This window comes from Oncorhynchus gorbuscha, linkage group LG06, assembly GCF_021184085.1.
Source record: "Oncorhynchus gorbuscha isolate QuinsamMale2020 ecotype Even-year linkage group LG06, OgorEven_v1.0, whole genome shotgun sequence".
NCBI classification, from domain to species: domain Eukaryota; kingdom Metazoa; phylum Chordata; class Actinopteri; order Salmoniformes; family Salmonidae; genus Oncorhynchus; species Oncorhynchus gorbuscha.
Genome location: NC_060178.1, coordinates 59,653,399 through 59,680,592, shown reverse-complemented (window position 1 = coordinate 59,680,592; position 27,194 = coordinate 59,653,399). Strand labels below are relative to the sequence as shown.

At 43.4% G+C, this 27,194-nt stretch overlaps 1 protein-coding gene across 1 annotated transcript; it reads right to left on the bottom strand.

Annotated features, from left to right (window-relative positions):
* Positions 1–1,820: 1,820 nt before the first annotated feature.
* On the bottom strand, positions 1,821–20,779 carry LOC124038165 (3-hydroxyanthranilate 3,4-dioxygenase-like). Its single transcript, XM_046353685.1, has 10 exons — positions 20,586–20,779; positions 20,232–20,310; positions 13,719–13,802; positions 13,448–13,554; positions 11,610–11,699; positions 11,463–11,506; positions 3,015–3,160; positions 2,635–2,703; positions 2,385–2,467; positions 1,821–2,157 (listed from the first exon to the last, which is right to left on the bottom strand). The coding sequence occupies exons 1-10, from the start codon at positions 20,672–20,674 to the stop codon at positions 2,085–2,087; spliced, it is 864 nt and encodes a 287-aa protein (XP_046209641.1). The 5' UTR covers positions 20,675–20,779; the 3' UTR covers positions 1,821–2,084.
* Positions 20,780–27,194: the final 6,415 nt, after the last annotated feature.

Below are 27,194 nucleotides of genomic sequence, written 5' to 3'. Positions count from 1 at the left end.
TCTTCACAAGGTCCTTTGTTGTTGTTCTCGGATAGATGGCATCATGGAAGGTTTTCCTGATTTGATTTGACTCTGTGCACTTATCACACATCATTGACTGTACTGTCCTTTGAATGGTCTGGACAGGTGATAACATTTCTGATGGTGTGCGACAAGTGTTAATCTTGTCCTCTTGTGACAGAGGCTGATGAGAGTAACCCATCAACCCCCTGTCCCCTCAATCCCGCCTCTATGTTTATGCCCTGCACGGCTGCCTGTGTGAGATGGGCTGTACCGCTTTATGTGACTGGTGGAAGACTTAGGAAAGGAGGCTGGCAGGACACACCAGCCTTTGGGCCCACCCTATCTATGCCTTGGCCATCTTCTTCATGGAGGGCCAGCATGCCAGGCTGTTGGCCCAGCGCCAACTGTAGCACCAGCTGTAATTTACAAATATATATAGACCGCCAGCCCTTGTATTACCAGAGGATGCTGTTCAATCTTACCGATACAATATGTAACCCGCCAGCTGTATGTTATTCATGTCGTCATTCAGCCACGACTCGGTGAAACATAAGATATTCGTTTTTAATTGTCCCGTTGGTAGGATATACATGCTTGTGGTTCGTCCACTTTATTGTCCAGTACCTACGCCAAGGCAGATTATCCACTCGTGCCTGCCCTCACAAGGCACCCCGATCACCTTCTGCGATACGTCTGTCTCATTCTCCTGCGAATGAAGGGGATGAGGGCTTGTTCAGGGGGGTCTGGAGTAAATCCCTCTCGTCCGACTCGTTAAAGAAAAATTCTTCATCCAGTTCAAGGTGATTAATCGCTGTTCTAATGTCCAGAAGCTCTTTTTGGTCAGAAGACACGGTAGCAGCAACATTATTTACAAAATAAGCTAAAAACAATGCAAAAAATGTCAGCCATCCCCTCCGGCGCCATTTTCAGCAGATGTAAATTTGTCAGTTATTGTGCACTCTGTCACAATCAGAAGAGAGTGCTCTGAAATCGGAGTAGATAGCCAGAGAGAATTTACCAGCTATGTCTATCAACAGTTGTCACAGTGACATCTGGAACAAACATTCCTTTGAAATGATTACTTGCATAGTGGAGTAGTTTGTTAAGACATGTGGCTATCTAGCTAAACAATTAACCATAATCCCAAATCATGATGTTTCTACCGTGCATGAATCAGGTTCAATGTTAGCTAGCTACCTTTAGCCTATAACTAGCAAAACAAATGTCTCTGAGATACAAATAATATTATTACACATATCATACACGTAACGTTAACTAGCGAGCTAGACAGCTAAGGTTAGCAGGCTAGATAACACTACACTTTAACTTGAAATTAAATCAACTTTCTGACAAAATTTGAAATGTGTAATATCTGTAAATGTAGCTAGCTATACTATCTTACCCATATACATGGATGGACGCTTCTCCCTCTCTGTCACGGATTGGTTGCCCTTAGTTTGAAGATATAATCCCCTTAGCTATCGTACTCTAATTCCACTGATTTCAAAACTCGGTCCTCTGAAAAGTGGTGAGCAACACTTATGCAGTTCTACTACAGGATATCTTTCAAAAAAAGCTGTGTTAGAATTTACAGATGGCATACAAGTTTGTTATTAAGGCACATGAAAGTTCATATGTTCCAGAAGCTATTTCTGCGAAAAAAAACGCATTTTGATTTAAAAAAAGTTTACATGCAAATTGATCTCCTGTGAATTAGTGATGCGCAACATATAACTAGTTTCCTGAAACGAGTTACAAATGTACAATTCAGTTTCAATTCAATTCAGTTTCAAAATAATTCCGAAAGTATGAAAATATACTGCAACTTAATCAAGTTTATTATTTAAATTACGTTTGTGAAGATGTTCCATTATAATTTGTTCTGAAAATAACAAATAGTTTTACTCCCTGTTTTACTCTACCTCTCCATATCTGATCTTTGAGTTCATTGCAGAGTTATTCTTCAACGTAATTTATGACAGGGTTATAATTATGCTCTCTGTAGCAAAAGAGCATACAATCTCTTTTGCTGACCCTCCTTTTTCCTTGTGTGTCACAGAAGAGAGTGGGGTCATCAGAGGTCATGCACGCTTTCTCTCTGGGTTCTGAGCAACAAACAGGGAAACACTCCCCTCGGCCCGACTCCATTGGTACCTGCAGCATAGAAATCAGACAAATACAAAGTCAAACAGATTCCTCTATCGAACCACAAAATAACAGCATCTACTGTATCTGACAGACAGTTGCCTAACTTCTCTTTGTGTTGCTTGAATTCAACATTTTTCCTCAAATGCCATTTCTTGGGGTCATTCACAAACATGCACACATCCCCTCAATCATCTTTTTCCTTCTCTTATTATCATACTCATCATCCCACTCACTGGCTGTGTCCAGGAATGAGTAGACTGTCTCCTGTGGATAGAGGGAACTCTTGGCCATCCAGAGTCACATGGGAGGATCCCTCCTGATAGAGGAAGAGAGGGTGAGTGTGAGACAAAGTGCAAATAGACAGAGGGAAGCAGATAGATGTAAAGGAAGAGAGAGAAATAGCACAAATTGAAATAAATACTGAAGGCATGATAACATGAAATAAATGCAAATACTCTAATAGAGCAGTAATAGCAGACATACCTGCTGCCATATCCAGACATCAGTTTCTCGTTCACAAGCCTCTGTCTGCCCGGGCCCATACAGAAGGGTCTGTCACAGAGTAGTAGAAGAAACATCATTATAGTCACCATCACCATCATCCTCACCACCATCATCATCTATACACTCACTAAACTGATAAACCAGTCCTAATTTAATTATAGCTCACTTCCCTCCTACTACAACAATGAGCAGCATAATCAACACACAAATGAGCCACATTGTATTCAACTTTCAATATTAGCGAGTCATGAGTTTGAATCAGTGGGGCGCTCAGTCTAGACTGATCGCTTTGAAAGGTCTCAATCGATGCGAAAGGTCAGAAAAATAACTAAGTCATAATTGGGATATGCCAGGGTCACCTCTGTCTCAAACTGGGCCCCAAACATGTCTATGGGGCGTCCACTGGCCAGTGAGGGTTGCTGTTTGTCCACCCAGTCTCTAAAGTGGAAGGGGGTCATCACATCCATGGTGTTCATGGGGAAGGGAGGCTGTCTGAAGACCTCATCTAGACAAACAGAGGCAGGAATGCATCTCAGTGCGATACAGTATGCACAACGATAGCACAAGAAATGATAACACATAGAACAGGGACGGGTGTAGCGGAAGAATCAGAATTAGTTAGTTAACATAGATAATTAAGATGTCTTATCTTCATAATATGCTTATATGATATGCTTGTTATTAGAATATATCTCTTTGGACTCTGGTGTTGGCAGTTGCACTTCCTCCGTCAGCTGGGGCTCAGTCACCTGGGGCCCAGAGAGGGGTGAAGTCAGGCTTGTCTTTCACTTGTCCCTGGTGATATGCAGAATATCAGAAAGAGAAGAGGACAGGAGGGAACATTGTCTTCATATGTGAACATGTTTTACATATTCTAAACCGTGTGAAGTGATGGCGTGATTAACGGGGAACTAATTACTTGTCTCCACAATGTCTGTGCACCAGTCACTCCCTCTTTTGGCCTTGGGGGAGATAATGTCTGAGACAAGATGTGTGGGATAGTGTCTGGAACCATTGTATATCATCTCTGATGTTGCACCTATCCTGGGGTAGGTGACCTAGAGGCTCACTCCCCTCAGTGAACTCGTCAAGGCGTGTTGTCAAGAAGGGGTTTTGTATGAGATGGGAGTATCTGGAGTTGACAAGTTATTTATGCCATAGAATGAATTGGTGTTTCTGTGCTATGAAGTACCGGGAACGAGATCGGAGCCTCGTCTTAGGAGCCAGACTGAACAATAAGAACAGTCATCATAGCAAATGCTATCTGGCTGCGGGATACTCCTTTCTCAAATATCAAGTTTCACCTTGTGACCCATTCTATACATCTGATGTTTTTCATGAAGACTAAAAGGGTGTATCTTTTCTATAACATATATTTGTATTCTTCGTATGTCAGAGCTACTCGCCACAACACTTGGATGTTGTGAGCCGACCAGCCTGATCATTATGGAAGCAATTACTCTATGCTTTCCTTATTAATAATATTTTAATAAAGTAATATCCTGATTGGTGATTGACCTTGTCTCTCCTCATTATTGATTAGAATTTCCACAACATGGGCAACAGGTGGCAAACCTTTGTAGGCCTGCGGACCAATTTCACACACTCCAAAAATATACAGTACCAGTCAAAAGTTTGGACATCAAAACTATGAAATAACACATGGAATCATATAGTAACCAAAAAAGTGGGCAAACATTTTATATTTGAGATTCTTCAAAGTAGCCACACGTTGCCTTCATGACAGCTTTGCACACTCTTGGCATTCTCTCAACCAGTTTTTCCAATAGTCTTGAAGGAGTTCCCACATATGCTGAGCACTTGATGGCTGCTTTTCCTTCAATCTGCGGTCCAACTCATCCCAAACCATCTAAATTGGGTTGAGGTTGGGTGATTGTGAAGACCAGGTCATCTGATGCATCATTACATCATTATCTTTCTTAGTCAAATAGCCCTTGCACAGCCTAGAGGTGTGATGATAGTCCCACTAAGCGCAAACCAGATGGGATGGTTAAGCGTGCCTTGAACTCTGAATAAATCACTGACTGTGTCACCAGCAAAGCACCCCACACCTCCTCCTCCATGCTTCACAGTGGGAACCACACATGCAGAGATCATCTGTTCACCTACTCTGCATCTCACAAAGACACAGCGGTTGGAATCATAAATCTCAAATTTGGACTCATAAGACCTAAGGATAGATTTTGACCAGTCTAATGTGCATTATTCCAAGCAAGTCTCTGCTTCTTATTGGTGTCCTTTAGTTGTGGTTTCTTTGCAGCAATTCGACCATGAAGGCCTGATTCATGATTCACAGGTTCCTCTGAACAATTGACGTTGAGATGTGCCTGTTACTTCAACTCTGTTAAGAATTTATTAGGGCTGCAATTTCTGAGGATGGTACCTCCAATGAACTTATCCTCTAAACAGAGGTAACTCAGGGTCATCCTTTCCTCTGGCAGTCCTCATGAGAGCCAGTTTCATCATAGCGCTTAATGGTTTTTGCGATTGCACTTGAAACTTTAAAAGTTCTTGACATTTTCCAGATTGACTGACCTTCATGCAGTATTTTGATAAATGTGCCAAAAGTAAGCTGCCTCTTACTCAGGCCCAGAAGCTAGCATATGCAAGCATTGAATAAACAACACTCTGAAGTTTCTAAAACTGTTAATATATTGTCTGTGGGTATAACAGAACTGATTTGGCAGGCAAAACCCAGAGGACAATCCAGCCAGGGATGATTTTTATTGAATTTTTCAATGCTTTTCTATGGGAAGGTCTATTATTTAGGACCCAGATTGCAGTTCCTATGGCTTCCACTAGATGTCAACAGTCTATATAATTTGTTTCATGCTTGTTTTTTGAAAAATGAAGAAGTATTCGTATTCTTTCTAAGTGTCACTCAGAAGGACTCTAGTCTTTTGGCGCGCGTGAATGAGTGTGCGTTCCTCATTATTTTTCTCCGATATTGAACACCGTATATTCCGTCTTAAATTTGATTGATTATTTACATATTAGGGTACCTGAGGTTGGATTAGATAGGTTGATTGAAATGTTTGGACGAAGTTTACAGGTAACTTTTTAAATTTCTTTATAGGCATGTTGGGCGAGTTGGAACAGGTTGGAACAGGTGGATTTCTGAATCAAACGCGGGATATGAAGGACTTTATCGAACAAAACGACCATTCATTGTGTAACTGGGAGCCTTTGGATTGCAAAAAGATGAAGATCTTCAAAGGTAAGTGATTAATTTTAGCGCTATTTTTGAGTTTTGTGACACCTGTGCAGGTTATGAATTAATGTTAATGCAGGAAGTGGGGTGAGGCGCTGTCCTCAGACGATCAAATACTATCCTTTCGTCGTAAAGCCTATTGTAAATCGGACAAAGCGGTTTGATTACCAAGATTGTAAGCTAAAGAATGGTTTATACCACTTGAATGGTTTATAACACTTTTATTAACGTTTAATATTACTACTTTTGGTTTTAGAATTTCGCTCTCTGCAATTTCACCGGATATTGTCGAGATGGGACGCTAGCGTCCCAATGATCGCTAAGAGGTTAAAGTAATGATGACCTGTCTTTTCTCTTAGCTTATTTGAGCAGTGCTTGCCATAATATGGACTTGGTCTTTTACCAAATAGGGCATGCATTTTTAATTTAACCTTGATTTAACTAGGCAAGGCTATCTTCTATATACCACCCCTACCTTGTCGCAACACAACAGATTAGCTCAAATACATTAAGACTGAAAAAAATTCCACCAATTAAGTTTTTGCAAGGCACAACTGTTAATTGAAATGCATTTCAGGTGACTACCTTGTGAAGCTGGTGGAGAGAATGCCAATAGTGTGCAAAGCTGTCATCAAGGCAAAGGGTGGCTACTTTGAAGAATCTAAAATATATTTTGATTTGTTTAACACTTTTTTTGCTGCTACATGATTCCATATGTGATATTTAATAGTTTTGATGTCTTCACTATTATTCTACAACGTAGAAAATGTTTCAGGAATCAAGGTAAGACCAGATGCAGACTGTTCAAGTAACACTGTTTAATGTGGCAACAAGGGCAGGCAACGACAGGTCAAGGCAGGCAGGGGTCAAAAATCCATGGTAAGGCAAAGGTACAGGACGGCAGGCAGACTCAGGGTCAGGGACAGGCAGGGTTCAGTAATCCAGTGGTGGAGCAAAGGTACAGGACAGCAGGCTCAGGGTCAGGCGGAGAGGTCAGGCGGGCGGGTACAGGGTCAGGACAGGCAAAGGTCAAATCCGGAAGCTGGTAACCGATAGGCACTGACAGGAAAAATGCTGGTAAGCTTGAACGAACAAGATGAACTGGCAACAATCAGAGAACACAGGTATAAATACGCAGGGGATAATTGGAAGATGGGCGACACCTGGTGGGGGTGGAGACACGCACAAGGACAGGTGAAACAGGTCAGGGTGTGACAAAATGTTTTTTTTCTCTAATCAATCTACACACAATACCCCATAATGACAAAGCAAAAACAGGTTTTTAGATTTTTTTGCAAATGTATTAAATATAAAAAACTGAAATATCACATTTATATGAGTATTCAGACTGTTTACTCAGTACTCTGTTGAAGCACCTTTGGCAGGAATTGGGGAGTTTCTCCCATACATCTCTGCAGATGCTCTCAAGCGCTGTCAGGTTGGATGGGGAGCTTTGCTGCTCATCTATTTTGAGGTCTCTCCAGAGATGTTCGATCTGGTTCAAGTCCGGGCTCTGGCTGGGCCACTCTAGGACATTCAGAGACTTGTCCTGAAGCCACTCCTGCGTTGTCTTGGCTGTGTGCTTCGGGACGTTGTCCACTTGGAAGGTGAACCTTCGCCCCAGTCTGAGGTCCTGGGCTCTCTGGAGCAGGTTTTCATGAAAGATCACTCTGTACTTTGCTCTGTTCATATTTTCCTCGATCCTGTCTAGTCTTGTGGTCCCTGCCGCTGAATAACATCCCCACAGCATGATGCCGCCACCACCATGCTTCACCGTAGGGATTGTGCCAAAAATGTTTAAAAACCTGTTTTCTCTTTGTCATTATGGGGTATAGTGTGTAGATTGTGTGTATTCATTTTAGAATAAGGCTATTAACGTAACAAAATGTGGAAAAGGGAATGGGTCTGAATACTTTCCGATTGAACTGTATATATACAGTATATATACACATTTCCTCACCATATAGCCCTTGGTTCACTCCAGACCTGACTGCCCTTGGCCAGCACAAAAACATCCTGTGGCGGACTGCAATAGCATCAAATAGTCCCTGCGATATGCAACTGTTCAGAGAAGTCAGGAACCATTACACACAGTCAGTCAGGGAAGCAAAAGCTAACTTTTTCAAACAGAAATGTGCATCCTGTAGCTCTTAAAGTGTGCCAAAATGTTTTGGCACACTTTAAAGTCCATAGAGAACAAGAGCACCTCCTCCCAGCTGCCCACTGCACTGAGGCTAGGTAACACGGTCACCACCGATAAATCCATGATAATCGAAAATTTCAATAAGCATTTCTCTACGGCTAGCCATGCTTTTCTCCTGGCTACCCCAACCCCGGCCAACAGCTCTGCACCTCCCGCAGCTACTTGCCCGAGCCTCCCCAGCTTCTCCTTCACCCAAATCCAGATAGCAGATGTTCTGAAAGAGCTGTAAAACCTGAACACTTACAAATTAGCTGGGCAAGACAATCTGGACCCTCTCTTTCTAAAATGATCAGCCACCATTGTTGCAACCCCTATTACCAGTCTGTTCAACCTCTCTTTCTTATCATCCGAGATCCCTAAAGGGTTGACACTCAAGACCCAAACTGTTATAGATCTATATCCATCCTGCACTGCCTTTCTAAAGTCTTCGAATGCCACAGTAATAAACAGATCAATGACCATTTCGAATCCCACCGTACCTTCTCCGCTATGCAATCTGGTTTCCGAGCTGGTCATGGGTGCACCTCATCCACTTTCAAGGTATCATAACCACCACCGATAAAAGACAGTACTGTGCAGCCGTCATTCATCGACCTGGACAAGGCTTTCGACTCTGTCAATCACCGCATTCTTATCGTCAGACTCAATAGCCTTGGTTTCTCAAATGACTGCCTCGCCTGGTTCACCAACCACTTCTCAGACAGAGTTCAGTGTGTCAAATCGGAGAGGCCTGTTGTCTGGACCTCTGGCAGTCTCTATGGGGGTGCCACAGTGTTTAATTCTCGGGCGAGGCAGTCTTTTCTCTGTATATATCCACGATGTCGTTCTTGCTGCGGGTGATTCCCTGATCCACCTCTACGCAGACGGCACCATTCTCAATACATCTGCCCCTTCTTTGGACACTGTGTTAACTAACCTCCAAACTAGCTTCAATGCCATACAACACATCTTCCGTGGCCTCCAACTACTCTTTAACGCTAGTAAAACGAAATGCATGCTTTTCAACCGATCGCTGCCCGCACCCACCTGCCTGACTAGCGTCACTACTCTGGACAGTTCTGACCTAGAATACATGGACAACTACAAATTCCTAGGTGTCTGACTAGACTGTAAACTCTCCTTCCAGACTCCTATCAAACATCTCCAATCCAAAATCAAATCTAGAATAGGCTTACTATTTCGCAACAAAGCCTCCTTCACTCTCACCGCCAAACTTACCCTAGTAAAACTGACTATCATACCAATCCTCGACTTTGGTGATGTCATCTACAATATATCTTCCAATACTCTACTCAGCAAATTGGATGTAGTCTATCACAGTGCCATCTGTTTTGTTACCAAAGCCTCTTATACCACCCACCACTGCGACTTGAATGCTCTAGTCGGCTGGCCCTCGCTACATATTCGTAACCAGACCCATTGGCTCCAGGTCATCTATAAATCTATGCTAGGTAAAGCTCCGCCTTCTCTCAGCTCACTGGTCACGATAACAACTCCCACCCGTAGCACGCTCTCCAGCAGGTATATCTCACTGGTCATCCCGAAAGCCAACACCTCATTTGGCCGCCTTTCCTTTCAGTTCTCTGCTGCCAGTGACTGGAACGAATTGCAAAAATTGCTGAAGCTGGAGACTTCCATTTCCCTCACTAACTTTAAACAGCAGCTATCTGAGCAGCTAAATGATCGCTGCAGCTGTACATAGTCCATCTGTAAATAGCCCACCCAATCTACCTACCTCATACCCATATTGTTTTTATATACTTTGCTGATCTTTTGCACACCAGTATCACTACCTAAACACCATCATCTGCTCATCATCATCTGCTCATCTATCACTCCAGTGTTAATCTGCTAAATTGTAATTACTTTGCTACTATGGCCTATTTATTTATTGCCTTACCTCCTCATGCCATTTGCACACAATATATATAGACTTTATTGATTTCTATTGTGTTATTGACTGTATGCTTGTTTATTCCATGCGCAACTCTGTGTTGTTTTTTCTGTCACACTGCTTTGCTTTATCTTGGTCAGGTCGCAGTTGTAAATGAGAACTTGTTCTCAACTAGTTTACCTGGTTAAATAAAGGTGAAATAAAAACATCACCGGAAACAACATCGCCTATGGGCGCAAACCCTCCGTTGCTGGACCAGACAGGACTGGCAAAAAGTGCTCTTCACTGACGAGTCGCGGTTTTGTCTCACCAGGGGTGATGGTCGGATTTGCGTTTATCGCCGAAAGAATGAGCGTTACACCGAGGCCTGTACTCTGGAGTGGAATCGATTTGGAGGTTGAGTGTCCGTCATTATCTGAGGCGGTGTGTCACAGCATCATCGGACTGAGCTTGTTGTCATTGCAGGCAATCTCAACGCTGTGTGTTACAGGGAAGACATCCTCCTCCCTCATGTGGTACCCTTCCTGCAGGCTCATCCTGACATGACCCTCCAGCATGACAATGCCACCAGCCATATTGCTCGTTCTGTGCGTGATTTCCTGCAAGACAGGAATGTCAGTGTTCTGTCATGGCCAGCAAAGAGCCCGGATCTCAAGCCCATTGAGCACATCTGGGACCTGTTGGATTGGAGAGTGAGGGCTAGGTGCTTGGTGGAAGAGTGGAGTAACATCTCACAGCAAGAACTGTCAAATCTGGTTCTGTCCATGATGAGGAGATGCACTGCAGTACTTAATGCAGCTGGTGACCACACCAGATACTTTTGATTCTGAACCCCCCCCCTTTGTTCAGGGACACATTATTCCATTTCTGTTAGTCACATGTCTGTGGAACTTGTTCAGTTTATGTCTCAGTTGTTGAATCTTGTTATGTTCATACAAATATTTACATGTTAAGTTTGCTGAAAATAAACGCAGTTGACAGTGAGAGGACGTTTTGTTTTTTGCTGAGTTAATTTTTTTTTTTTTTATTATTTATTATTGATTTTTTTTATTTGGGGGAGGACTCAGTTGGGGTCTTAACTTACTCTTTAGAGTTAGAATAATAGAATACACAAGGTGCCATTTCGAAATTTGGTTGTGCATCAGCAGTCACTCATTTAGCCCATATCAGCTAACATTTTTTTGATTGGTAAATGCAAAATCTTCTCTCCCCCCATGGCGTATTCAGATCCACGAGCCACTGTGGCCGTTTATGATGAGTTACATTTTTTGTGGTCCCCATGAAAGTTGCCCAGGGCTCCCGGGGAGTGGGATACACCAGCACAGCAAAATATCTACAGACCCGACGTAAAACCACACAAAAATAAAAGGTGGGCAAATCGGGACATAATGCATTTTCAGTCAGTAGTGTGCCAAACTGATGTCAACCTATTGAAGCTCAACATTCCCATTGTGTCATTTTGTGAGATGGGGACTCACCTGGGTTTGGCTTGCCTGTTCTGTGCTGCTCCGACGCAAAGAACCTGAGAAACACAGCATCAGCTGAGTATAACACTGCTGAGCACTAATGTCCATTGGAAAGTGTTATGTTTCATGCCAGACTAAAATCAATTATATAAGTCTCACTCTTGAATCAGTGGCACCAGCTGGGTCCCCAGGTTTTCACAGTTAAACCATCTCTCAAAAAGGGTGTCTGAAGTGTTGTCCACATAGTACCTGAAACCACAAAGAGCCATGCTTTCATACTCTTTCTCTCTCACCCCTCTCGCCCTCTTTCGTGCTCTCTCTTGTAAGGGGGTCAAGGAGAAGGGGAAGTTTACATACACTTAGGTTGGAGTCATTAAAACGTGTTTTTCAACCACACCACACATTTCTTGTTACTTAACAAACTATAGTTTTGGCAAGTTGGTAAGGACATCTACTTTGTGCATGAGACAAGTCATTTTCCAACAATTGTTTACAGACAGATTATTTCACTTATAATTCACTGTATCACAATTCCAGTGGTTCAGAAGTTCACAAACACTAAGTTGACTGTGCCTTTAAACAGCTTGGGAAATTCCAGAAAATTATATCATGGCTTTAAGTTTCTGATAGGCTAATTGACATAATTTGAGTCAATTGGAGGTGTAACTGTTGATGAATTTAAAGGCCTACCTTCAAACCCAGTGCCTCTTTGCTTGACATCATGGGAAAATCAAAAGAAATCAGCCAAGGACTCAGAATTTTTTTTGTAGACCTCCGCGAGTTTGGTTCATCCTTTGGAGCAATGTCCAAATGCCTGAAGGTACCACATTCATCTGTACAAACAATAGTATGCAAGTATAAACACCATGGGACCACGCAGCCGTCATACCACTAAGGAAGGAGACGCGTTCTGTCTCCTAGAGATGAACGTACTTTGCTGCGAAAAGTGCAAATCAATCCCAGTACAACAGTAAAGTATCTTAAGAAGATGCTGAAGGAAACAGGTACAAAAGTATCTATATCTAAGGTAAAATGAGTCCTATATTGACATAACTGCTCCAAAACTACCATAAAAAAAGCCAGACTACTGTTTGCAACTACACATGGGACACAAAGTGTACCTTTTGGAGAAATGTCCTCTGGTCTGATGAAAGAAAAATAGAACTGTTTGACCATAATGTAGGAAAAAGGGGGACGCTTGCAAGCTGAAGAACACCATTCAAACCGTGAGGCACTGGGGTGGCAGCATCATGTTGTGGGGGTGCTTTGCTGCATGAGGGACTGGTGCACTTCACAAAATAGATGACTTAATGAGAAAGGAAAATGATGTGGATATATTGAAGCAACATCTCAAGACATCAGTCAGGAAGTTAAAGATTGGTTGCAAATGGGTCTTCCAAATGGACAATGACCCCAAGCATACTTCAAAGTTGTGGCAAAATGGCTTAAGGACAACAAAGTCAATGCATTGGAGTGGCCATCACAAGGCCCTGACCTCAATCCCATAGAACATTTGTATGCAGAACTGAAAAGTGTGTGTGCGAGCAAGGAAGCCTACAAATCTGACTCAGTTACACCAGCTCTGTCAGGAGGATTGGGCCAATATTCATCCAACTTATTGTGGGAAGCTTGTGGAAAGCTACCCGAAACATTTGACCCAAGTTAAACAATTTAAAGGCAATGCTACCAAATACTAATTGACAGTATGCAAACTTCTGACCCACTGGGAATGTGATGAAAGAAATAAAATCTGAAATAAATCATTATTTCTACTATTATTCTGATATTTCACATTCTTAAAATAAAGTGGTGATCCTAACTGACCTAAGACAGGGAATGTTTACTAGGATTAAATGTCAGGAATTGTGAAAAACTGAGTTTAAATGTATTTGGCTAAGGTGAATGTAAACTTCCGACTTCAACTGTAGATGGATAAAGAATGTGTAAGAAGAGTGAGATACATGTAAAGGATAAGATGACATGGTGGATGGTGGTACCTTAAACAGTCGGTCTCTGACTGAAGCCTCCTTCTCTCCACCACCAGCCCCACAGTGTTAGCCTGTCTCTGGGGGGAGTGGGCGATCCGAGCTGGGAGCAGAAACATCTGAGGACCACAGAAGGACACAGAAGGACACCGAAGGACACAGAAGGACATGGGGTGTGTATGACACAAACACTAATGTAACAAATCTGCATAGCTTGATATGTCACTTATGTTAAACAGTGGGCTTAGTGAGAGAACCGTGGAATGATTGCCATTTCTCTCACCTCCCCCTCGCGGATATGCACATCCTTATGTTTGCCATTCTCAACCAACTTCAGACACATGTCCCCTTTCACCTGGTAAAAGAGCTGCACAAAAATAAGACAGGAAGAGGATATGACAGTGAAAAGTACAGACTAGAAAAGGTACATATACAAGATATGGAGGATGTCTTCAGCTTCAAATCACAGCCAATAGTCCTCACTATGATATGCATGTGTTTATGCTGACCTCCAGTGGCGAGATTATGTTATTGAAAATGCAATTACAATCCTTTGCTTTGTGCTGTTATGTCACCCTTTACATAGTAAGAGATAAGGTTGTAGATGATTTGTGAAGCTTATATGTTATACTTATGAAGACTTTATTTATGCTATATAAAGCCTTTATAAATTGTAGTTTGTTTAAAGTGGGACATTCTCGTCCTACCAAAGATTTAAAAAAAAGAGAAACACATGAACAGGAATTTACTTTGGGCTTCAACTAGACAAATAGCCAGAGCAAATAGTGTTGACCGAAAGGTGACAGTGCAACATTCTTGTGGAATTTGTCCCTATGGTGGTAGGAAGAACTGACTGAGTTTATATGACAGTATGGAAATGGAACATTTAGATAGAGAACAAAAAGACTAAACGACTGGGTCTGTCATGCTGGTAAAAGAGGACCCAAAAGCGACTTAACAGAAGCAGAGTTTAATAATGTTCAAAACGGAATAACTGACATCCTCTAGATTTGTAGAGGGGAAAACAACTGGAGAAGCGGCCACAGACTGCAGGTCGCTTCGGGTAGGCGCAGGCCGTAGTCGACTGAGACACCTGCTCACACGCAGCGTCTGATGAAGGCACAAAACACGACAGAACAGGGTGATACACACTCACGGCAAAAAACACGACAGGACAGGGCGAAACGCAATCACAGCATGGTGAATACAATATAAGGAACCGACGGAACAGGAACGGATTACAAAGGAATAAATAGGGAATCTAATCAGGGGAAAGGATCGGGAACAGGTGTGGGAAGACTAAATGATGATTAGGGGAATAGGAACAGCTGGGAGCAGGAACGGAACGACAGAGAGAAGAGAGAGCGAGAGAGTGAGAGAGGGAGGGGGAGAGAGAGGGATAGAACCAAACAAGACCAGCAGAGGGAAACGAATAGCATGGGGAGCACAGGGACAAGACATGACAATAAATGACAAACATGACAGTACCCCCCCACTCACCGAGCGCCTCCTGGCGCACTCGAGGAGGAATCCTGGCGGCAACGGAGGAAATCATCGATGAGCGAACGGTCCAGCACGTCCCGAGACGGAACCCAACTCCTCTCCTCAGGACCGTAACCCTCCCAATCCACTAGGTATTGGTGACCCCGTCCCCGAGAACGCATGTCCATAATTTTATGTACCTTGTAAATAGGTGCGCTCTCGACAAGGACGGGAGGGGGAGGGAAGACGAACGGGGGTGCGAAGAAAGGGCTTAACACAGGAGACATGGAAGACAGGATGGACGCGACGAAGATGTCGCGGAAGAAGCAGTCGCACAGCGACAGGATTGACGACCTGGGAGACACGGAACGGACCAATGAACCGCGGAGTCAACTTACGAGAAGCTGTCGTAAGAGGAAGGTTGCGAGTGGAAAGCCACACTCTCTGGCCGCAACAATACCTTGGACTCTTAATCCTGCGTTTATTGGCGGCTCTCACCGTCTGTGCCCTGTAACGGCAAAGTGCAGACCTCACCCTCCTCCAGGTGCGCTCACAACGTTGGACAAACGCTTGAGCGGAGGGAACGCTGGACTCGGCAAGCTGGGATGAGAACAGAGGAGGCTGGTAACCCAGACTACTCTGAAACGGAGATAACCCGGTAGCAGACGAAGGAAGCGAATTGTGAGCGTATTCTGCCCAGGGAGCTGTTCTGCCCAAGACGCAGGGTTTCTGAAAGAAAGGCTGCGTAGTATGCGACCAATCGTCTGATTGGCCCTCTCTGCTTGACCGTTAGACTGGGGATGAAACCCGGAAGAGAGACTGACGGACGCACCAATCAAACGACAGAACTCCCTCCAAAACTGTGACGTGAATTGCGGACCTCTGTCTGAAACGGCGTCTAACGGGAGGCCATGAATTCTGAATACATTCTCAATAATGATTTGTGCCGTCTCCTTAGCGGAAGGAAGTTTAGCGAGGGGAATGAAATGTGCCGCCTTAGAGAACCTATCGACAACCGTCAGAATCACAGTCTTCCCCGCAGACAAAGGCAGACCGGTAATGAAGTCTAAGGCAATGTGAGACCATGGTCGAGAAGGAATGGGGAGCGGTCTGAGACGACCGGCAGGAGGAGAGTTACCCGACTTAGTCTGCGCGCAGTCCGAACAGGCAGCCACGAAACGGCGCGTGTCACGCTCCTGAGTCGGCCACCAAAAGCGCTGGCGAATAGACGCAAGAGTGCCTCGAACACCGGGATGACCCGCTAACTTGGCAGAGTGAGCCCACTGAAGAACAGCCAGACGAGTGGAAACAGGAACGAAAAGGAGGTTACTAGGACAAGCGCGCGGCGACGCAGTGTGCGTGAGTGCTTGCTTAACCTGTCTTTCAATTCCCCAGACTGTTAACCCGACAACACGCCCATAAGGAAGAATCCCCTCGGGATCAGTAGAAGCCACAGAAGAACTAAACAGACGGGATAAGGCATCAGGCTTGGTGTTCTTGCTACCCGGACGGTAAGAAATCACAAACTCGAAACGAGCGAAAAACAACGCCCAACGAGCTTGACGGGCATTAAGTCGTTTGGCAGAACGGATGTACTCAAGGTTCTTATGGTCTGTCCAAACGACAAAAGGAACGGTCGCCCCCTCCAACCACTGTCGCCATTCGCCTAGGGCTAAGCGGATGGCGAGCAGTTCACGGTTACCCACATCATAGTTGCGCTCAGATGGCGACAGGCGATGAGAAAAATAAGCGCAAGGATGAACCTTATCGTCAGACTGGAAGCGCTGGGATAGAATGGCTCCCACGCCTACCTCTGAAGCGTCAACCTCGACAATGAATTGTCTAGTGACGTCAGGAGTAACGAGGATAGGAGCGGACGTAAAACGTTCTTTTAGAAGATCAAAAGCTCCCTGGGCGGAACCGGACCACTTAAAACACGTCTTGACAGAAGTAAGAGCTGTGAGAGGGGCAGCAACTTGACCGAAATTACGAATGAAACGCCGATAGAAATTAGCGAAACCTAAAAAGCGCTGCAACTCGACACGTGACCTTGGAACGGGCCAATCACTGACAGCTTGGACCTTAGCGGAATCCATCTGAATGCCTTCAGCGGAAATAACAGAACCGAGAAAAGTAACGGAGGAGACATGAAAAGAGCACTTCTCAGCCTTTACGTAGAGACAATTCTCTAAAAGGCGCTGTAGAACACGTCGAACGTGCTGAACATGAATCTCGAGTGACGGAGAAAAAATCAGGATATCGTCAAGATAGACAAAAACAAAAATGTTCAGCATGTCTCTCAGAACATCATTAACTAATGCCTGAAAAACAGCTGGCGCATTGGCGAGACCGAACGGCAGAACCCGGTACTCAAAATGCCCTAACGGAGTATTAAACGCCGTTTTCCACTCGTCCCCCTCTCTGATGCGCACGAGATGGTAAGCGTTACGAAGGTCCAACTTAGTAAAGCACCTGGCTCCCTGCAGAATCTCGAAGGCTGATGACATAAGGGGAAGCGGATAACGATTCTTAACCGTTATGTCATTCAGCCTCGATAATCCACGCAGGGGCGCAGAGTACCGTCCTTCTTCTTAACAAAAAGAACCCCGCCCCGGCCGGAGAGGAAGAAGGCACTATGGTACCGGCGTCAAGAGACACAGACAAATAATCCTCGAGAGCCTTACGTTCGGGAGCCGACAGAGAGTATAGTCTACCTCGAGGAGGAGTGGTCCCCGGAAGGAGATCAATACTACAATCATACGACCGGTGAGGAGGAAGGGAGTTGGCTCGGGACCGACTGAAGACCGTGCGCAGATCATGATATTCCTCCGGCACTCCTGTCAAATCGCCAGGTTCCTCCTGAGAAGTAGGGACAGAAGAAATGGGAGGGATGGCAGACATTAAACACTTCACATGACAAGAAACGTTCCAGGATAGGATAGAATTACTAGACCAATTAATAGAAGGATTATGACATACAAGCCAGGGGTGACCCAAAACAACAGGTGTAAACGGTGAACGGAAAATCAAAAAAGACATAGTCTCACTGTGGTTACCAGATACTGTGAGAGTTAAAGGTAGTGTCTCAAATTTGATACTGGGAAGATGACTACCATCTAAGGCAAACATGGGCGTAGGCCTGTCTAATGGTCTGAAAGGAATGTTATGTTTCCGAGCCCATGCTTCGTCCATGAAACAACCCTCAGCCCCAGAGTCAATCAAAGCACTGCATGTAGCACCCGAACCGGTCCAGCGTAGATGGACCGACATAGTAGTACAAGATCTAGATGAAGGGACCTGAGTAGTAGCTACTCACCAGTAGCCCTCCGCTTACTGATGGGCTCTGGCCTCTTACTGGACATGAAATAACAAAATGTCCAGCAACTCCGCAATAGAGGCACAGGCGGTTGGTGATCCTCTGTTCCCTCTCCTTATTCGAGATGCGAATCCCTCCCAGCTGCATGGGCTCAGTCTCAAAGCCAGAGGAGGGAGATGGTTGCGATGCGGAGCAGGGAAACACCGTTGATGCGAGCTCTCTTCCACGAGCCCGGTGACGAAGATCTACCAACGTTCTATGCGGATGGCGAGAGCAATCAAAGAGTCCACATCTGAAGGAACCTCCCGGGAAAGAATCTCATCCTTAACCGCTGCGTGGAGTCCCTCCAGAAAACGAGCGAGCAGCGCCGGCTCGTTCCACTCACTAGAGGCAGCAAGAGTGCGAAACTCAATGGAATAATCCGTTATGGACCGTTCACCTTGGCATAAGGAAGCCAGGGCCCTAGAAGCCTCCTCACCAAAAACTGAACGGTCAAAAACCCGAATCATCTCCTCTTTAAAGTTCTGGAATCTGTTAGAGCAATCAGCCCTTGCCTCCCAGATAGCTGTGCCCCATTCTCGAGCCCGGCCAGTAAGGAGTGAAATGACGTAAGCAACCCGAGCTCTCTCTCTAGAGTATGTGTGGGGTTGGAGAGAGAACACAATCTCACACTGCGTGAGAAAGGAGCGGCACTCAGTGGGCTGCCCGGAGTAGCAAGGTGGGTTATTAACCCTGGGTTCTGGAGGCTCGGCAGGCCAGGGAGTAACAGGTGGCACGAGACGTAGACTCTGGAACTGTCCAGAGAGGTCGGAAACCTGAGCGGCCAGGTTCTCCACGGCATGGCGAGCAGCAGACAATTCCTGCTCGTGTCTGCCGAGCATGGCTCCTTGGAACTCGACGGCAGTGTAACGAGCGTCTGAAGTCGCTGGGTCCATTCCTTGGTCGGTTCCTTCTGTCATGCTGGTAAAAGAGGACCCAAAAGCGACTTAACAGAAGCAGAGTTTAATAATGTTCAAAACGGAATAACTGACATCCTCTAGATTTGTAGAGGGGAAAACAACTGGAGAAGCGGCCACAGACTGCAGGTCGCTTCGGGTAGGCGCAGGCCGTAGTCGACTGAGACACCTGCTCACACGCAGCGTCTGATGAAGGCACAAAACACGACAGAACAGGGTGATACACACTCACGGCAAAAAACACGACAGGACAGGGCGAAACGCAATCACAGCATGGTGAATACAATATAAGGAACCGACGGAACAGGAACGGATTACAAAGGAATAAATAGGGAATCTAATCAGGGGAAAGGATCGGGAACAGGTGTGGGAAGACTAAATGATGATTAGGGGAATAGGAACAGCTGGGAGCAGGAACGGAACGACAGAGAGAAGAGAGAGCGAGAGAGTGAGAGAGGGAGGGGGAGAGAGAGGGATAGAACCAAACAAGACCAGCAGAGGGAAACGAATAGCATGGGGAGCACAGGGACAAGACATGACAATAAATGACAAACATGACAGGGTCTCTCGTCTCTGGCAACCGAACCAATAGAACGAACGACCAGCCTGCATGGGTAGCAACCTTAGATTTATGTTGGGACTATATCTCGTGGAAAGATGAAATAGTATGAATAAATTCATCAAAACAACGTTTTTAATGAAAACATGTCAATCATAATTTGAATATGTTGGTAACCCATTGTATGAAAGTGATAATGCCCTCGAAGCCGGTGTTCGGAGGATATACTCAACTTTATCTCGGGCCTAACAACACCAGTGCCAATAAATCCTCCGAACACCAGCTTCTAGGGCATTGTCACAGAGGGCCAGGTGACTGCTAACTAAATAGTATGGTAGTGTCCTTGCATTTGTTGCTTTACTTTCAGATAGGGACATTGCATATCTCGTAGGTTTTGAATACCATTTTCTGCAATATGAATGGTCACACAAACTCCACGTCATTTAGCCAATGTGATAGGTGAATAGTGGCATTTTCTCTCACCTCCTCCCCTTCCTCTATGTGGTAGTCCTTTCTGCTGTTGGGACCTCCAACAAACATGATGTTCAGCTGTGACAAATGCCTTGCGGAGAAAAATAATATAAACATTCACTTATCTTTGCCAACATAGTGTAAATGATTACTATTGGACTAGTGTAGATAGTCAGGGGGTAAACAGTACTTGTTACAGCTCAACATGATAATAACTCAATTACTACATTTGTGAAGCATCTATGATGCATGCTGTATAAAGCCTTTATAGTTCATTTGGTGATTCATCACAAATCTAGCGACACCAGAGTGTTCAACTCAAACTGAAACTATGTGTGAATGAAACCAGCCCAGGCTGCTACTCACATGAGTTTATTGCACACTGGTGGCAAAAAGGCCGTCTCATTCTCTGCAATCCATTTGTCCACATTCACAACAAGGGGTTTCACACTCATTATTGCAAACCCGATGTCAAAATTGTCACTGTGAAAATTGTGTGCTGAATCACTTTAGTTCTGTGTGTTTTCTCTCCTGTTTCAGAGCCTGATTGAGTTAAAGTCCATTGTATAACTAAGGGGAGGAGTCCAGCATGACGGTCAAAGGTTGCTTTCATTTCCACAATAATTAAACTAGTGGGATTGGGTGTGGGCGGTCATATAATAGAAAAGAGGAAAGTATGAGGAAGCAGGAATCATGTGAGAATGAGCGTCTGTAGCGTCATAGAATGAACATGAACAAACAATGCATTTGATTAAAAGATACAATGAAATAAGTTGTATTTTTGTTTCTATCATGTTTCATAAACATACAGTACCAGTCAAAAGTTTGGGACACATCAACTCATTCCGAGATTTTTCTACATTGTAGGATAATCAAAACTGTGAAGTAACACATATGGGAATCATGTAGTAACCCAAAAAATATTGAACAAAACAAAAATATTTTATATTTGAGATTCTTCAAAGTAGCCACCCTTTGCCTTGATGACAGCTTTGTACATGCTTGGCATTCTCTCAACCAGGTTCATGAGGAATGCAAGTGTGCCTTGTTAAAAGTTCATTTGTGGAACTTATTTCCTTCTTAATACGTTTGAGCCAATCAGTTGTGTTGTGACAAGGTAGGGGTGGTATGCAGATTATAGCCCTATTTGGTAAAGACCATGTCCATATTATGGCAAGAACAGATCAAATAAGCAAAGAGAAACGACAGTCCATCATTAGTTTAAGACATGAAGGTCAGTCAATTGGAACATTTCAAGAACTTTGCAAGTTTCTTCAAGTGCATTCGCAAAAAAACATCAAGCCCTATGATGAAACTGGCACTCATGAGGACAGCCACAGGAAAGGTAACCTTGTCTGCAGAGGATATGTTTATTAGAGTTACCAGCCTGAGAAATTGCTGCCCAAATAAATGCTTCACAGAGTTCAAGAAACAGACACATCTCAACATCAACTGTTCTGAGGAGACTGCGTGAATCAGGCTTTCATGGTCGAATTGCTGCAAAGAAACCACTACTAAAGGACACAAATAATAATCAGACTTGCTTGGGCCAAGAAACATGAGCAATGGACATTAGACCGGTGGAAATATGGCCTTTGGTCTGATGAGTCCAAATTAGATTTTTTTTGGTTCCAACCGCCGTGTTCTTGTGAGACGCGGAGTAGGTGAATGGATTATCTCCGCAAGTGTGGTTCCCACCATAAAGCATGAAGGAGGAGGTGTGATGGTTTGGGGGTGCTTTGCTGGTGACGTGTCAGTGATTTAATTAGAATTCAAGGCACACTTAGCCAGCATGGCTACCACAGCATTCTGCAGTGATATGCCATTCCACAAGGTTTGCACTTAGTGGGAATCTCATTTGTTTTTCAACAGGACAATGACCCAAAACACACCTCCAGGCTGTGTAAGGGATATTTGACCTAGAAGGAGAGTGATGGAATGCTGCATCAGATGACCTGGCCTACACAACCACCTGACCTCAACCCACTTGAGATGGTTATAGATGAGTTGGACCACAGAGAGAAGGAAAAGCAGCCAACAAATGCTCAGCATATGTGGGAACTCCTTCAAGACTATTGGCAAAGCATTCCAGTTGACTACCTCATGAAGCTGGTTGAGAGAATGCCAAGAGGGTACAATACTATCATCAAGGCCAAGGATGGCTACTTTGAAGAATATAAAATGTGAAATATATTTTGATTTGTATAACACTTGTTTGGTTATTGCATGATTACATATGTGTTATTTCATAATTTAATGTCTTCACTATTATTCTACAATCTAGAAAATAGTAAAAATAAAGAAAAACCTTTGAATGAGTAGGTGTCCAAACCTTTGACTGGTACTGTGTATGAATTGACTGTGTCTTTGTATGTTCATACCAATAGCCTACTGTTTAATTGGCTGAAGTCACCACCTTAAAATCCCCTTACTTTACCACATTATCTCAAGGTTCATAAGGACATACTATCCTGCTATCTGTTCTCACTCCCTGGGTCCAGAGTTACAACACACAACTAGGTTGATGACATCAGAGGTCAGAGGTTAGGTTTCCTCACTGCACTCATTAAGATGACTAGGGCAACTTCCTCTGCCCACCTCCACTGGAAACTAAGAAATACACAATATACTGTACTGTACTCTTCTTAATGTTCTCTTGTACCTTCTTAAACACTAGCATTTACTGTAAAATATTTTACTGTATTCTTACATATACATTGCAATCTCACTGGCTCTGTCAAGAAATGAGCAGACTTTCTCCTGAAGACTGAGGAGACTATTGGCTAGAGTCATAGGAGGAGGACAATGTGAGAGGTATAAAGAGAAAATGTGAGCAAAGTTGGCGTAACAGCTAAGTAGCTGAGGAATGGTTATAAGATACATGCGTGGGGAAGACACATACCACCTGCATATCCAGACATCCGTTTCTCTTCTGATCCCCTCAGTCTCTCCTGGCCCAGAGAGAAGGGTCTGGCATGGGTAGAGCAGGGCAAAATGGCATCATCATCTTCACACACTCTCCAATAATAAACTTCCTGTTTCTCACAGATTGAATGGTACAGTAATCAAGCCCCAGGTGGACTAAAGAGCGGTTTATCACAGTTTCCTTCCCCATTAATGTGTTAATGAGCTCCATCTCTCCACACTACATCCCCTCTCTGTCGATATCCTGTAGCTTGGCAGGAGTCACAGTCTGTTGGGAGCTCAGTCTAGACATGTAATTGTTGCTGAAATCAGGTTTGTTCTTGTTAGCCTGCCTCCTTGGTGAGGAAGGTCATGTGACAGATTTATATCGGAAACCTATGGTAAAAATGGCCAATAGCTACAATATCAGTCAAAAGTTTGGACACACCTACCCATTCAAGGGTTTTACTTATTTTTCCTATTTTATACATTGTAAAATAAAACTGAAGACATAAAAACAGTGAAATAACACATATGGAATCATGTAGTAACCAAAAAAGTGTTAAACAAATCAAAATATGTTTTAGATTATTTAAAGTAGCCACCCTTTGCCTTGATGACAGCTTTGCACACTCCTGGCATTCTCTCAACCAGCTTTCAACAGTCTTGAAGGAGTTACCACAAATGTGACCAACCGGCTCAATTCCGTCTTACAATAAGGCCAATAGCCTACAATAAGGAACATTTCCAGTTAAACAGAAAGTGTCCAGATAAATATTAGGTGACGCTAAAGAAATGCTATAAACCCCATCCATATCTTGCCAAGTGGCTGGGTCTCTACAGAAGGTGTAAACGGTACAGCCAAATGGTTCCTTGCATAGTAGCATAATCAGAAATAGAAAGTGTCAATCAAAATATAATAATATACAGTAAGAACAATATCAATATCATTGATAGATTAGTTATATGCATACAATCAGGGGTAAAGTGGTTGAGCAGCAGGATACAAAAATAATAGGAGCAGCAACGTGTGTTAGGAGAGAGTCACTTAAATAGAGGCACTGCAGATAGTGCTGATGACTGGTCTGTCCGAACCATGCATGAACAAGGGAATCTATATTCGGAGAGCCTGTTTCTGTCCTGCCCCTGACTTTGGTGCAGGGCATGTGATGTCCATAGCCTCTTCGTCACAAAACTCCCTGATCTTCTCAAAAAGTTTGTCTTGCTGTGTCCAGTCCAGGCGGTGCTTGTAGACCATCTATGGGAGGACGGATGTCAGCGTTGCGCAGCAGCTGAAACCTGGTCCTGACTGAGTCCGAACGCTCCTCGACGACAACAACACCAGGCTCCAGAGCATCGAAACTGTAAAACAGGAAATAACACAAAAAAATGAGACGACATTACAACCTTAGACAACATCAATTCACCTCCCATGTTTAGATAAGAAGAATAACTTCATACAATGCAATGAAAATGATATTCACCTAAGTGCTAGTACTGCTTGAACTGTGGCAGCGGCCTGAAGTGCAGAGTCAGCTGTTGTTGCCAGCCATAGCTTTCCACCAGCACCGTACCATCCTCCAGTCCAACCAGCTGTGTGATGTTGACCCGTCACAGTGCTGTCCTTCACAACACCTGATATCTCAGACAATGTGTTCACTCTGGTCTTTCTGAAGCGCTGCTTGACGAGGCCAAAGCACCGGTCGGTGGCAAACTTGGTGATCAGGAAGTGAAGGTCCAGACTGTGGTGGAGCTTGTTCAGCCAGGCACAATACCAGAGCACAAACTTGTTCATGTTTTGGCCACTGCAGTTGCAAGGAGTTCGAAAGTAGATGGGACCTGGCTGCGGAGTGTCAGAAGGATAGTGCATCTGCAAACAACAACAAAAACACGAAGATAAATTAATAAAAATAAAATGTCATGTAAAACGTAACATCATTTTTTTTATGCATCATTATCAGGTAAGTTTCACTTACCTACAAATGCTGAGCAGCAACACAGCATACAGAAACATCCTCTTGGTAACTGGAAGTTAAAATGATAACACAACCCGAATACATGTACCTCTGGGGAATACAGAAATAATTTAATATCAATAAAAGTAGGTAAATTAAATAATAAAAAATATGTTGTTTATGCTTTACATACCAAGTGATGTCATCGATTTCTTGTAGAGATGCCACACTGCTACTTTTGTCACATGGGATGGCAGCAGCTTTCCACCAAAGTGTTTGTGTCCTGGGTGGCTTCCTGGTAATACTTTTGCATTATCCTCTGCGTAGCTGTTGATGAAGTTCAACACTCGCTGCAAGTCCTCACGCTTTATGTGTAACCTGTGCTTGCTTGGGCCAGCTCTCTTTTTGATGGGAGGCATTAGACCAATCTCCTTGTATGACTGGTGGAGGAGAATCAGGTGTGTTCTACTGATGCTGAAAGACAAATTCCAGATACAAATATTTTGGCATTATTATACAATAGATAGCCGTAATCACCAACAAACAAACACGGCTATCTTGATGGGTCATGTAAATCATCTTGCGAAGTGGAGTCTTTTGTTTAGACATGCTAGCTAAACAATGAACCATAATCCTAATCCATGAAGTACTAGTGATACAAACCGATTGTCATAGCTGGCTAAAATTAACCAAATAGGCTCAATGTTAGCTAGCTAACATTCGACTATAACTAGCAATGCAAAATGGCATACATTTTTTTAAAGCCACGTTAGACAGGATTACATACTGACCAGCTCAAATAGACAGAAGCGAAGAATATGGCAGACCAATGATGGTTCTGTACTGCTGCTGCTGCTCATTTCATGGCACAAAATGAACACAAAATTGATTACATATATAGATTGCAAAATAGTTGGGAAGAGATTGTTGTGGTACCGATGCCATGGCACATGGTTTATGAACTGATACACAAAACAACGCTGGATTCAAAACTTTTAGTTTTTCTATTTAAATTATGATCTAAAATATTTGCAACCAATAGAATGTTATGAACTGTATGTATGGGGGATGCAGCCATCCCAGCTCTGCAGATTTGGCTGTGAAGAGACAAAAACATTAGATCATTTGTTTTGGTACTGTCCGTATGTAGCTTGTTTTTGGTAGCAGGTTTAGGAATGGCTGAAGACCTGCAACATTCACCTGGAGCTAAATCTGCAAATAGCATTGCTGGGTTCAATAATATAATAATACTCTTAGCAAAAAATATATATATATTTAATTTACAATATGCAAAATCTATGAGCATAAAAGTTTCAGAACTTTTGTGAAACAGCACAGTTCAAAGATATATGGCAAATATAAATCAAAACTGGATGGTGTTCAGAGATAGATTGGAGGGGTTGAGTAGAGCTGAAGGGTCGGACTCAAAACAATCAAAAGATAACTACTGTAAAATAATACTTGGTCTGTAAAAATGGATATAGTGTGTATAAACTGGAAGTAGAAGCCTAAGTGTTGTTGTCCATTAGTTTACTCAAATTAGGGGAGGGATGGTATGGTTTGGGGAAAATAATAAAGGAAAATATCTAGATAAAAAAATATATATATATTATACAGTCTGTATTTACCAAAAATATATGGGAGATTGGAAATTACGTAGACAATTACATTGAAAATGATATACCCACTAAAAAAATCAAATAATACAAAAAATTATATATATAATTTTTCTTTTAAATTACTAGTACATACTACTACAACAAAGCAGACTTCCAAAAATAGGCTATTATTGTAATGAAACAGCAGGGGATCAGGTCTCGAACCCTCGACCCTCTAGCCCGAGGTCCAGCGCGCTATCGACTGTGCCGCAAAAGCATACTGATGTGGCAGAGTTGATTTATGCGTTTATAAACCCAGGGTCGTTATATTACTATACAGGCAAACCTGACGTCATGGAGCCTTAAGAAAAAGTACACGGTTAGTCAATAGAGAATTATATGGTTTATACAAGGAGATGTTGATTCATGCTGAGACATCAAAACATCTGTAAAATATACATTATTATTATATTATTATATATTATTTAATATGATTCCTTATTGATAATTTCGAACGG

What these genes read in the sequence shown, in the direction of transcription:
- LOC124038165 (XM_046353685.1), bottom strand. Translation starts at nt 20,674, where the DNA reads ATGAGTGTGAAACCCCTTGTTGTGAATGTGGACAAATGGATTGCAGAG. An exon ending in TCAGAGACCGACTGTTTAAG is followed by an intron (nt 11,700 to 13,447) that starts GTACCACCATCC and finishes TTGTGGTTTCAG; the next exon opens with GTACTATGTGGACAACACTT. An exon ending in CTCATTCCTGGACACAGCCA is followed by an intron (nt 2,158 to 2,384) that starts GTGAGTGGGATG and finishes TCTATGCTGCAG; the next exon opens with GTACCAATGGAGTCGGGCCG.